General features: G+C 43.6%; 1 protein-coding gene across 1 annotated transcript in view; it reads right to left on the bottom strand.

Moving 5' to 3' along the window:
* The window catches only part of plekhb1 (pleckstrin homology domain containing B1), a 62,683-nt gene that overhangs the window by 23,896 nt on the left and 24,727 nt on the right, over nucleotides 1–14,060 (bottom strand). Inside the window, exon 4 of the mRNA XM_067985384.1 lies at nucleotides 12,088–12,127. Coding sequence (XP_067841485.1) covers nucleotides 12,088–12,127 — 40 coding nt within the window. The remainder of the gene's footprint in view (nucleotides 1–12,087; nucleotides 12,128–14,060) is intronic.

A 14,060-nucleotide genomic window follows, 5' to 3' on the forward strand; every position in this document is an offset into this window, starting at 1 on the left:
GGCCATACTTACTGGCCGTAACCTACAGGCATGAAATTAATTACCTGGTCTTGTCAGATGAGTAGTGCATTTGGAGGTTTATGGTCACCAGGGAGATAATTACTGAGATATGTGAAATGTTGGCTGCAGATTCGGGGGTATCTTCAGTGAGCCAGTGCTCTGCCTGTGGCTCAATAGGTCGCAGCATTTATCAGGTTTTTTTTTAAGCTACTAGATCTTTCCACACACTAGGGAGAAGATTACAGTGGTACTGGTCAAGGCAGCATATTCATCCACTTCCAGGAGGTTACTGATTCACTGCTCCAGAAAGCTGCCACGTTCCATTAAAGTATAAAGAAACATCCGGTCAGACAACAAAATTGTATGCCGTTACTGAATTTCTCAGAATACTGGGCACGGGAAGGAGACTGTAGCCAAATGGAGATAATTCAATGGCATCCATCAATCGGAAGAATTTCTATTTTCTCTTTATGCAGCTTGTGTGTGTAGCCAAAAAAATGATCCTCTTGGTAGCTCAAGATCAACACAGTACTTCTTAGCCAGTCTTGTGTGCCTGATTTATTTGAATCAGATAACTGAGATTGGCTTTTGCAGACCATCGAGTTACATCGAAACTATAGCATAGAAACAGGCCATTTGGCCCAAATGGTCTATGCCGGCGTTTATGCTCCACACGAGCCTCTTCCCTCCCTACTTCACCTATCCCTATCAGGATATCCGTCTATTCCTTTCTCCCTCATGTGCTTACCTAGCCTCCCCTTAAATGCATCTATGCTATTTGCCTCAACTACTCCTTATGGTAGCATGTTCCACATTCTCACCACTCTTTGGGTAAAGAAGTTTCTCCTGAATTCTCCATTAGTGACTATTTTATATTTATGACCTCTAGTTTTGGACTCCCCCACAAGTGGAAACATTTTCTCTACATCTACTTATCAAACTGTATCATTATCTTAAAGACCTCTATCAGGTCACCCCTCTGCCTTTTCTAAAGAAAAAAATCCCAGCCTGCTCAGCCTTTCCTGATAAGAATATCCTCTCAGTTCCGGTATTATCCTTGTGAATCTTTTTTGTACCCTCTCCAATGCCTCTATATCAGATTTATAATATAAAGAGCAGAACTGTACACAGTACTTCAAGTGTGGTCTAACCAAGGTTCTATACAATGATGACGATGGCTTCAATGCCTCAACCTTACTACATCAACTCATGACTCATTACAGCAACCAAAAATACCAAGAGACTTGTGGGTAGAAACCATAGAGACTTGTGGATAGAAATTGGATAACACCGGCCTGTCAGCATGAATTGGACACAGGGAACAATCCCTGCGCCGGAACAGGTAGGCCCAAGGTCTGATCAAAATTGGGCCTCGGGACTCATTTAAAGGCCTCTCAAGCTTGCAGCTGGGCTTCTGCTTCCATCCATGTGGCACTGCAAAGCCCTACCAGGGAGCGGGCTATGTTAATGACCCAGTCCACCAAATTCAGACACTCTGAAGCTGGACAGAATGAGCACACCTCAGGTATGCTTTGCCTGTCCAAATGGAAATTCTAATTCCTTGCAGTGAGGTGGATATTTATATTATAGTGCTCTTTTTATAGGCAAAGGCAATTTCTTCTGCCATGTTGAGATTTGTCAGTTAACATTGTGCACTTAAATCGTTTACTGGCAATATTACACAATCTATTAACATTTCCAGACACCCAAAGCAAATTTATAGAGAGAAAGGTGATTTGACAACATCTAAAATTCATGTGGAGGTGACTGATAGCAGCACAGTGCATTTATCCATAGACCAAATTCATAATTCATTTTCCTACAGCAGTCTGGTAAAACATGTTTGTGTGTCCTGGAGTACAGTGGGTGGAAAGCATGCACCAGTGATAACGTAGTGCCAAGTCTTCACAATCCTAGTAACTAGGATCAGCCATTGGCTTTTCAAATTTCTGAATTTTCAGGCCTCTGGAGTAAAAAATCTAAAACAGCTTCCTTCTTGTACCAAGTTATTATATGAATGAACTGCTTTATTTGGGAAAAGTTATTGTGAATTAAACAGAAGCTGCATAATACAGTTTTTATAGCTCCTGTCATTATAAAATAATTTTTAGAACAGTACAATGGTGCAACATATGTGATTCCCAGTTGGGAAGTTTTACATTCTAAGCTGTTGTATCGTGAAGAAGCAGAGTATAAGCCAGGTAATTCCCTGTAGAGAAAAAGGGAAAATCAAGTGGCCGGGTGTGGCTTCTCTGTTCTTGTGCAAGTCCTAGCAACCAGTTATAGTTTAACAATGACAAAAACTTGATAGCAAATTTCCCATCCACCCTCTCACCAGAAATGTGTCGCGGTTCCAAAGGGGAAAAACAGAGGGAGAGGAAGAAATTAGATTAATGATCATTCCATTATTAAAATATTGTTACCTGGACTAACCTAGTATCTACTGGTTATAGTAGTGCCAAAGCTGTTAAGCTTCATGCAGCTTTTCATTAAAGATGTTGCGTAAATCCTCGGTTTTTGGGTTTACATTAATTAGTATTAGATTCCTCAAGGAACATCCAGGTTTGCATTGAGGAAATCAAACATAGAGCCACTGATTGTTTTGCATTGGTTTTCTATGCTTTCACATAAGGTGACTTTAATTTAAGGGGACTACGGCACTAGGGTATGGTTCCAATGTTATTAATAGCCCACCAGTACCTCCAGAGGCCATTCATTTGTAAACTTTGACTGAGAGTTCTGGTAGGCCATTTGACCGCAAAGGGGAATCAGTTCCAAACCCAGTCCTGCCATTGCCCGGTGTCCACACAAATGCACATCCAACTGGGGTCCCTGTAGTGATTATGAGTAGAAATCTTGTCTGTTTTGCCCTCCCTAACAGAGGGGCAGTGCAGCCAATTATAATGCCCTTACAGTTGCCCCAGCTGAGATCAACTATCTCACTCAGCACAGAACAAGCATTGAATTTGAGACCTTCCTATGCTAAGAGACGGAGGGGGTAATTTTGACTTTGTGCGATAATGTAAAACGGGTGATAGTGAATCGGCAGCCTGTTTTGCGTCTCTCCTGATTTTAATTTCCATTGACTTTGATGGAAACATAAATCAGGAGAGGTGTATAACTGGCAGCCAATTCGATATCGCCCGATCTATACTGTCGGCAAAAGTCAAAATTACCCTCAGAGACTTTGGGCAGGATTTTAATCGTGAAAAAAGGGAGGGTTGCAACAATTTCAGACTCGCCCCCAACCTGCCCCCAACCCACCCATTTCCGTTTTTTAAACAGGGACGGGACGAGGGGCAGGCGACCAACCTGCTCCCAGGAGGCGGGTTGGTCACTTTCAAGGAGGCTGTAGGCGTCCTCTTTCAGGTTTTGCAATTGCAACCCCTGAGGCTGGGATTCCTGGGCCTTCTCCTTCACGCCACGAGAGGCAAGAAGGCCTAAAACTGCAGGTAAGTGGCTTTCTGGCTCAGCTTGTGGGCCCGGAGGAGTAGGAGTGCTTCCCCCAGGCCCAACAAGCCTACCTGCAGCGATTCCTCCAACAATTGTGACCCCCTCCAACAGATCTCCGATCCAACCCCCCCAAAGACCCGCCCACAACAATCGCAGACCACCGATGACCCCCAATCCCGACCACCCTCCGGCCCCGATGACTGACCCCCAATCTCGCCCCCCCATGATTGACTCCCCCAACAACTGACCTCCGATGACTGACCTCCCCCCCCACCGATGACTGACTCCCCCCCTGCCCCCGTGACCCCTCTGCTCCGGTGTCTGACCCCCGGTGACTGACTCCCATTCCACCCCCACCCCCCCCCCCTCATGATTGACTCCCTTGGTGACTGACCTCCGATGACTGACCTCCCCGCCCTGACGACTGACCCCCATGCCCTCCGGTGCCCCCGTGCCCATCGGGTGCTCCGTGCCCATCCATGCCCCCCATCCATACAATCTAAGACTTACCTGAAGAATTACCTTTTCATGTCCTCTTCCTTGCTCTGCTCCCACCTGACTGAGACCAGCCTGTCAATTAGGCCGACCTGTCGGACGGCAAACTGACAAAAAAAAAAGACTTCCTACGTCAAAATTGTAAGGTCGTCCGGGAAACCCGTACTTCTGGGTTTCCAGTCAGCGATTTGACTCCTCCACCCCCTTCTCGGCTCCGGATCAAAATCCTGGCCTTTACCTCTGAGCTATCCATGCAATCACATCTTGATTTTGCAAATAAAGAACAATGATGTGATCTCTAATGTCAGTGAATCACCTATTGTGTTTATGACCAAAAAAGAAACTAAATTAATACAAAAACTGTTTGTACTGCAGTAAATATTCCATTTGCTGCAGCACAAACCCTCTCTGAGGGCCAACATGCAGCGTTACAGCAGAGCAGGCTGTTCCTGGCTGTGTCAGGGACTGAGCTTATCTGAAAACTCCCAATGAGGAGCCAAGCTCGCTTTGAAGTCTGTAGCAGTACACTGTAAAAGGAAAGGATACAGAATGTTGCCTGGTCTCTGGTAATTGAGATCTAATGCAATCTAATTTCATAACAGGGCGGAACTTCACAGGTTCAATTTAACAACTGAGACTGTTTTTTTTGCGGGGGGAGAGGAATGATTGGTGCCACTTCAATCAATATTCATTTTTTTTGCTGAATGGAAAATCCCCATAAACCAAACAACTGAAATAACCATCAGCTGTTTATAATTAAGGCCACTGGTTTATGTTGACAGATATAAGCGAAATGCCATTTTTTTTACATCAGAACATGGGATTTTCCATGGATTGCATTTTACAATTCCATCAATTTTTCCATGAAAACTGCAAAACAGTGGTCTTGGTCATTATCTGTAACATTTTTGAGAAACAAGAATACTGAACAGAATTTGACACAGGAAGGGGAAAAAATCCAATCTATATGTTCAGAAGGTAAAGTAAAACACTGTACAGATTGCAAAATACAAAGCTTGCATTAAACACACAAGCCAGGATAACAAAAATGTATGCTATTACTTTAAAAATATCTCACCCCCACAACAGTTTCCTTATAACCTTTGTTATTTACCCTCTAGTTACTTTTCTAGTTTATGGCACTAACAGTGGTTTCAGCCCAAATTTTTCTCTTCATCTTCCAAATCAGGATATTTATTATTGGAATACCTAAGGAACACAATCCAACACTGTAGGTGCTGCAGCGAATCGAAGTATCACTGAACAGTGCCAATAATGCAGGTTCGCCTCCGTGATTTCCCAGTAGCAAGTTCCTGACCTCAGCTGTGCGGAAAAGCAAGCAGAGGCCTGGTTCTTTCCTGTACAGAAAGGGGAGGAAAGAATTGTACGCAGAGGCATTCTGAACCGCTCTCTGCACCTACTAGTGATTTGCTCAAGACCAGCACTGATAGAAGTTTAGGAGTAGGCTACCTATCCAGCTTCTTGGCCAGGGACTGGTGTATGGAAAGAAAGAAAGAACTTGCATTTATACAGCACCTTTCACGACCTCAGGACGTCCCAAAGCGCTTTGCAGAAAATGATGCACTTTTGAAATGTAGTCTCTGTTGCAATGTAGGAAACATGGCAGCCAATTTGTGCAGAGCGAGGACACCACATACAGCAATGTGACAATGACCAGATAATCTGTTTTAGTGATGTTGGTTGAGGGATAAATATTGGCCAGGACACCAGGGAGAACTCTCCTGCTCTTCTTCGAAATAGTGCTATAGGATCTTTTACACCCACCTGAGAGAGCAGATGGGGCCTTGGTTTAACATCTCATCTGAAAGATGGCACCTCCAACAGTGCAGCACTCCCTCAGTAATGCACTGGAGTGTCAGCCTAGATTTTATGCACAAGTCTCTGGATTGGGACTTGAATCCACAACCTTCTGACTCCGAGGCAAGAGTGCTACCACTGAGCCAAGGCTGACTTGGAAAACTATAGCTCAGGAAAACTTGAGGACAGGTGCAAAAAGAAAGTGAAAAGGAAAAAATTCAAATCAGAATCACTCGTTAATAGCATCAATATTCAGTCTCTGGATAAAAAGAACAAGGCCTAAAATGCTGGAAATATACCAGCATTTTTTTTTTACCTTTCCTGTGATTAAAGAGTAGTTCAGAAATAGGGTGGATCAGACAAGGTGGAAATGCTAGGCAGACTAAGGTTTGGAGTGCATATGCGTAAATGCATGGAGCATGGTAAATAAGGTTGATGAACTGCAGGCACAAATTGCCACCTGGGATTATGATATAGTGGCAATAATGAAGATCTGTCTCAAACAAGGGGAGGAATGGGCACTTAATAGTCCTGGCTACAATGTATTCAGGTAAGATAGGGGTGGAAAAAAAGAATGGGGGGGGGATAGCAGTATTGATCAAAGATACAGTTACAGCACTAGAAAATGATGATGTACTTGAGGGTTCAAAGACAGAATCTATTTGGTTAGAATTAAGGAACAATAGAGGAGCTATTAAGCTGCTGGGTGTATACTATAGGCCTCCAAATAGTGGGAAGGAGATAGAGGAGCAAATTTGCAGGCAAATTGCAGAAAGATGCAAAATCTTTAGAGTAGTGATAATGGGAGACTTTGGTTATCCTAATATAGACTGGAAAAATAACAGTGTAAAGGGCAAAGAGGAGGAGGAATTCCTGAAATGTGTACAAGAAAACTTTCTTGATCAGTATGTTTCTAGCCCAATGATCATACAAAATTGATGGGCAGGAAAAGATCAGCTGATCCACGAAGCCTGCCCCACACCATGATGGCCGAACCAGAAAAGGAGCAGTGCTGGAAATAGTTCCGGGGAATGAAGTGGGGCAAGTGGAGCATGTTTCAGAGGGGGAGAATTTGGGAAACAATTATCACAATATCATTAGGTATAGAGTAGTTACGGAAAAGGACAAGGAAAAATCAAATGTGAAAATATTTAATTGGAGGAGAGCTAATTTCAGTGAGTTGAAAAGGGATCTGACCCAGGTGGATTGGAATCAAAGGTTGGCAGGTAAAACAGTAAATGAGCAATGGGAGGCCTTCAAAGAGGACATAGTTCAGGTACAGGCTAGACATGTTTCCATGAGGGGGAAAGGAAGGGCATCAAAAGCTAGAGCTTCCTGGATGATTACCGCTATAGAGATTAAGTGAAACAGATAAAGGAGACTTCTGATTAATGCCAGGTTCATAATTCAGTAGAGAACCAAGCTGAATACAAAAAGTACAGAGGAGAACTGAAAAAGGAAATAAGAGGGACAAAGAGAGTGCATGAGAATAGGTTAGCGGGTAACATAAAAGGGAATCCAAAAGTCTTTTATAAACATATAAATACTAAAGGGTAGTCAAAGGAAGGGTGGGGCCAAATAGGGACCAAAAAGGAGATCTTCTTGCGGAGGCAGAGGGCATGGCTGAGGTACTAAATGAATATTTTGCATCTGTCTTCACTAAAGAAGAGGATGCTGCCAATGTCACAGTAAAGGAGGAGGTAGTAGAGAAATTGGACAGGATAAAAATAGATAAAGAGGAGGTACTTAAAAGGTTGGCAGCGCTCAAAGTAGAAAAGTCACCTGGTCCGGATGGGATGCATCCTAGATTGCTGAGGGAAATAAGGGTGGAAATTACGTAAGCTCTGGCCACAATGTTCCAATCCTCCTTAAAAATGTGAATGGTGCCAGAGGACTGAAGGATTGCAAAAGGGGAGAGGAATAAACCCAGCAACTACAGGCCAGTCAGCCTAATATCAGTGGTGGGGAAAACTATTAGAGATAATAACCCAGAGCAAATTAATTGGCACTTAGAAAAATACGGGTTAATAAATGGCAGCCAGCACGGATTTGTTAAAGGTAAATCGTGTTTGACTAACCTGATTGAGTTCTTTGATGAAGTAATGGAGAAGGTTGATGAGGGTAGTACAGTTGATGTTGTGTATATGAACTTTCAAAAGGCGTGTGATAAAGTAAATAGACTTGTTAGCAAAATTGAAGCCCATGGGATTAGAAGGGCAGTGGCTGTGTGGTTACGTAATTGGCTAAGGGACAGAAAGCAGAGAGTAGTGGTGAGTGATTGTTTTTCAGACTGGATGGAAGTATACAGTGGTGTTACCCAGGGGTCGATGTTGGGACCACTGCTCTTCTTGATATATATTAATGACCTGGACTTGGGTATACAGGGCATAATTTCAAAGTTTGCAGAGACACGAAACTCGGAAATGTGGTAAACAATGAGGAGGATAGTAACAGACCCCGGGAGGTCATAGACAGACTGGTGAAATGAGCAGACACATGACATATGAAATTTAATATGAAATGTGAAGTGATTCATTTTGGTAGCAAGACTGAGGAGAGGCAATATAAACTAAATGGTTCAATTTTAAAGGGAGTGCAGGAACAGAGAGACCTGGGGTTGTATGTACACAAGTCTTTGAAGGTGGCAGGACAAGTTGAGAAGGCTGGTTAAAAGGCATACGGGATCCTTGGGTTTATAAATAGAGGCATAGAGTACAAAAGCAAGGAAGTTATGCCTTTATAAAACACTGGTTAGGCCCCAGATGGAGTATTGAGGCCAATTCTGGACACCACACTTTAGGAAGGATGTCAAGGCCTTCGAGAGGGTGCGGAGGAGATTTACTAGAACGGCATTAGTGATGAAAGACTTCAGTTATGGAGAGACTAGAGAAACTGGGGCTGTTCTCCTTAGAACAGAGAAGGTTAAGGGGAGATCTGATACAGGTGTTCAAAATCATGAAGCATTTTGATAAGAGTAAATAAGGAGAAACTGTTTCCAGTGGCAGAAGGTAACCAGAGAACACAGATATTAGATAATTGGCAAAAAAAACAGAGGCGACATGAGGAAAACATCCCACAACATTGCACATAGGTAGTCTAGGTTGAAATGTTTAGATACTAGCCTGGCCTGTCCTTTAAGGCCACTGCTCAGATAGTCCCTATGGGAAGTGGTCTAAAGATCAATTAGAGTTTAATTACTGTGAGAAAAATTTGAAAGAGGATTTTAAAGGAGGAGAGGTGGAGGAGTTTAGGATGTGAATTCCAGACTAGGAGCCAATGTAGGCCAGTGCCACTCGGATGATGAGCCATTGAGACTTAGAGGCCATTTATATTTTGAACCATTGGAGGTCTGCATATTAGAAAGTTGGAGATCAGCGAGAGGACATTAGCAAAAACAAGTCTAGAGGTGACAAAAGCATGGGTAAGGGTTTCAGTAGCGGAAAGGTTGAGATAGGGGTGGAGGCAGACAATGTTGCAAAGGTGGAAATGTGTCTTGGTAATGGATAGGACGTGGAGTTTGAAGCTCAGATCAGGGTTAAACAGATGCATGGCTCTACATGGTCTTGGGCAGTTTAAGCGAGTGGTTGGGAAGGGAAATGGAGTCAGTGGCAAGAAAGTGTGGTTTGTAGCAAAGGCTGCTAATGATGGATTTGATCTTCCTGGTGTTCAGTTTTAGGAAGCTTTGACTTATCAATGACTCGATATTTGACAGGCAATCTGACGGCGCAGAGGTGGTCATGGGGTTGAGGGGTAGCGCTGTGGATCATCAGCAAACATATTAAAGTTGACCTCATGTTTGTGGATGACATAACCAAGGGGCAGCACGTAGACGAGGAAGATCTTTGGGGGGACTTTAGAGGTGATGTGCAGGGGTGGAATGGAAGCTATTACTGGAGGTACACTGGCTGCATTCAGACAGGTACTGATGGAACCATGCATTTGGACACCAAAGGAGAGGAGAATTGATGGATGAGCATGTTCTGGTTGACCATGTCAGATACTGCAAAGCAGATGAGGAGGACAAGGATAGATTTTGCACCACCGTTGCAGTCACGGAGGATGTCATTTGAGACTAGCCATGATGATGTTGTTGCTATGAGCAGGGCAGAAACAGTATAGATTTGAGCAGTGTATTTTGGGACAGATGGACATTAAACTGGAAAGCAACAACATGTTGTTATGATTTGGAATACAATGCCCGAAAGAGCGTTGGAAGCAGATTCAATAACAACTTTCCAAAGGGAATTGGATATATACTTGAAAAGGAAAAATTAGCAAGGGTATGGGGAAAGAACAAGGGAGTGGGACTAATTGGATAGCTCTTTCAAAGAGCCTGCATAAGTATGATGGGCTGAATGGCCTCTTTCTGTGCTGTATGATTCTATGGCCCCAAAGTTTTAGAGGAGGCGGGGAGGGAGCAGTGGGGAGGTTTAGTGGCTGGGAAACTCGGAAATACGGGTACCCCGGAGGTTCTGCCAAATTTAATGGCAGACCCTGATTAACATCTTTTGAATCAGTTTTCCAGTCGCAGCCAGCCAGATTGAGAGGCAGGTTGGCTATCGGATAGGTAGGCTAGCGGCACCAGGCCGCAGCCAGGGAGCGGAGCGGAGAAGAGAGGGAGGAAAAGGGACCGGACGTTAGGTGGTGAGTCAGAGATCATGGGACGGATATCAGGTGGGGTTTGGAGATCGTGGGTTGGACATCCAGGGGCAGGTCGGAGGTCGTGGGGCAGATGGCGGGGGGCGGAGATCGTGGGGTGGATATCAGGGGGGTCGGAGGTCGCGGATCGGATATCGGGGGGCGGTCGGAGATCGTGGGGCGGCGAATATCAGGGGGGCGTCGGAGATCGCAGGTCGGTCATCGGGTGGGAGGGGGGTCGGAGTGGGGATGGAAGCAAGTTAGCTTGGTGGGTTGGGGGGAGGAGCACTTCTGCTCCTCCTGGCCCACAAGTGCAGGAAAGGCACTCACCTGTTCCATCCAGCCATTCTCGCCTCCCTTCAGCTGCCGGGTTTCCCGGGCATGTTAAATTTGAAAGAGAGCTAAAATGTGAGGCACCCAGCCTCATTAAAATATTTAAATGACGGGCCCACTTCCGGAGAGCAGGTTAGTCTCCCGCCCCCCAACCCGCCTCCATTAAAACTGGAAGTGGGAGTGTTGGAGGCAGTTGGGATGGGGTTTCCCATTTTCTTTATTTTTAACGCCCCTTCCTGTGGGTTAAAATTACCCCCTATGTTCGAGCACCTTAGTGCCAAAGTGGTTAGAGACAGGGCAGTAGTTGGGTCAGATTTAATAGGCCGAGGGTAGTTTTTTTTTTGAAGGTGTGATGACAACAGTTTTCAAAGGGACAGGAACAGTGCCTAAGGAAAGGAAATAGATAGAGAAATATGTGAACAGCAGTCAATGGAAGTTAAATTCAACCACATAAAAAGGTCCCTCCACTTCTTTTTATAATTCACTCTACAGCATAGTTAAATATTTCGGAGAACAGAATACATGATATTTATATTTGCAACAATGTATAAGATAGCATAGAAAATACAGAAGCATGCCTACTGGAGATTCTGTTAAATGAGCATATTGTCCATTCAGAACTCGATGGAGACATCAGAACACAGTAGAACAAAATAACAACCCTGCGTTTTGGCACTCTTAGACATCAGTGCAAAAGTGGCTGCATAATTTACGATACAGGGCCCAAGCTGACTACTGAGTGCATTAAATCCACATGCAGTCAGAAGGTGAGACCTTCACCAGATGTGCAGTATAACTACTGCTGCAAAGCTGCATTTTAAAAGTGCCCAGGCTTTTTATAAACTTATTTTCCAATATTTTTAATGTCAGGAGAATGCAGACACTTGCAACTGCAGTCAACTAATATGATAAATTAACCGCTGGTGAGCAAAGCTGAGTGCGCATATTAAAGCATGATTCAAAGAGCTCCTTTATTGCTAACTTCAATGCAATCTACAGGGATGGGAAATTGGCAGTATAACTCAGGTCTAATGGCCATGCATCACACTCCATAAAAACCATTAACTGCAGCCACAGTATCATAATCACTTGGGGTTGTACCTATCAAAAACTGACTGCATGTGGCTGGAATATAAGCTATTTGAATCCACCCTTGTCCTAGCCCAAAATGAGCCATGTTCTGGGTTTGACCTCCCTGATCAGGCCATCCAAATTTGGATTAATTCATAGATGTACATTTTCATTCATCTCTACTTGACTACTGAATGTACTGAATAATACTCAGTGCAATCTAAAAAAAACCCTTGTTATAAAACAGCAAACTAAGTATTTTTAAATAAAATTTCTTACCAGGTTGGATTTAGTTTCCAGGAAAGCCAGCTTCCATGCCCTGCCACATACAAGAGCAAAGGAATTTTAAGAAGTTGTTTCATTGATTTTGATTTAGAATTTTTCCACACTATATCAAGAAAATGCACACAAGACATCTGAAGAACTTATATTGACTATCTGATGATTATTATCAGCAGAAATAAAGGCCTCTATGAACTTCAAGGTATTTTAGACTGTTACATGACAATGAACAAATGCACTTGATAGTCCTAAGTTAAGGTACCCAATTTTAGTGCAAAAACTGCACAATCTGGGTTGGGGGAGGAGTTTGTTGGGGTTCACTCTTTTCTCACCCAATGCAGAATTCCAACATGGGGGTAGTAGGTGCCTGCTCCTCTTATGTTATTTTGGGTGATTTTGGGACACAGTCAACTTGGGGGCAGAATGGGTGGGAGTCCTCCAGTGGCGCTCCAGGAATTTCTAGCCCCCAATGTTAGTTGAAACTATTTAAATTTACCACATCAGCTAGCACGAACAAGGTACTTGATGTGTGTTGTTAAATGTGATGTCATACATTGTTAATAATAAAGGAAGGAAAATAGAGTACAAAGCTAAGGTGTAAAGATGGCTACATCCGAGGCATGTTGGTGTTAAGCATTATGCTCTTGGCAATTGTGTGATACTAGCCAGCAAAACTTGGAGTATTCTGAAATTCCTAATGTTCCAACCCATTGAGCATCTGTCATAAAACTGCAGGAGGGCTTCTCAGCAGACGGTGTGCTTTAGCACACTGACTGAATTTCAACCCTATTTATCTTACAAATTGGGAGGATTATAGGCACTTAAGGGGAGCTCCTGCAGAATTGCTGGCTTCATGTATCACACGTGCAATGTACTAATTTTTGCCGAAATGAAATGAGATTGTACAAACTATGGAGCATCTTCTGAACCATTTCTTGCTAAGATCCTTGCCTGGTGGAATAGCTTCTGTTTGCTCCTATAGAGGGCATAGAGTGGATGATGAACTTGGATGTCGACATTTAACGTTGCTTTTCAAACTATCATACGAAAGATTGTTAACGCATAACTGTAACTTATATTGCTGATGGGGTACACCACATAACTAACTAGAACATGAAAAATGACTTAATTGGATTTATTTCCCAGCTGGCTTTTCATCCACCAGCAGAAATTATTTACCATTGTTTTATTACCCCATTGGAATTAGGGAATCAACATAGCCTCCGACTCTTCCAAAAATCACCATGGGCATTCTATTCTGCACTAGGTCACACACACCTGTCATCCCTGCGCATGCCAAACTACACTGGAAGTGGGTGCCCCTTGGTCATAATAGGAAGAACACCCCTCTCCTCTCCAATCAACATTCCACAGGCTCTGCTCATTTGGGAAAGCCAGGGAAACGTGGGTCACCATAATGGAGGCAGATACCCAGTATAACGGGACTCCACCCACTTTTTCTCCCTATAGTGCCAGGGAAATGAGTACTCCCCAGGCACTACAGCTCGGAATATTGGACTGTACAATCATTTTAAACATGGGGATGACAAGGTGTGACAATTACTCATATTCCGAATATGGCCCTCCTGTCTACGGCTCCCTTTCTGCCTCTAGCTACCAGAAATTCCTGATGTGTAAATTTGTATAAGAAATATATAATCGGTGGCAATTTTACTGGTGTTATATATCATATGCTGAAAAACATTTAGTGGCTAATGGGGTAGAAACTGGACCTCACTATGATTCGATAGGCCATTTTTCAGGCGTCCCTCGCAGTCACCTAAAATGGCCGTTAAGCCCCGTACAAATATAAATGGGGGACTTAACACCTGTTTTAGGCCCCCTATGGGAAATTGGATAGCGATGAGCAGAGCAGGTGCCGGGCCTGCTCCGTTCCGCTCACGATGCTTCGGCTGTCGATAAGGTTTCTTTATAAAAAATTTGAAAATTTGAAAAGGAGCAGGACAGCT

This window comes from Heptranchias perlo, chromosome 6 (assembly GCF_035084215.1).
Source record: "Heptranchias perlo isolate sHepPer1 chromosome 6, sHepPer1.hap1, whole genome shotgun sequence".
NCBI classification, from domain to species: Eukaryota; Metazoa; Chordata; class Chondrichthyes; order Hexanchiformes; family Hexanchidae; genus Heptranchias; species Heptranchias perlo.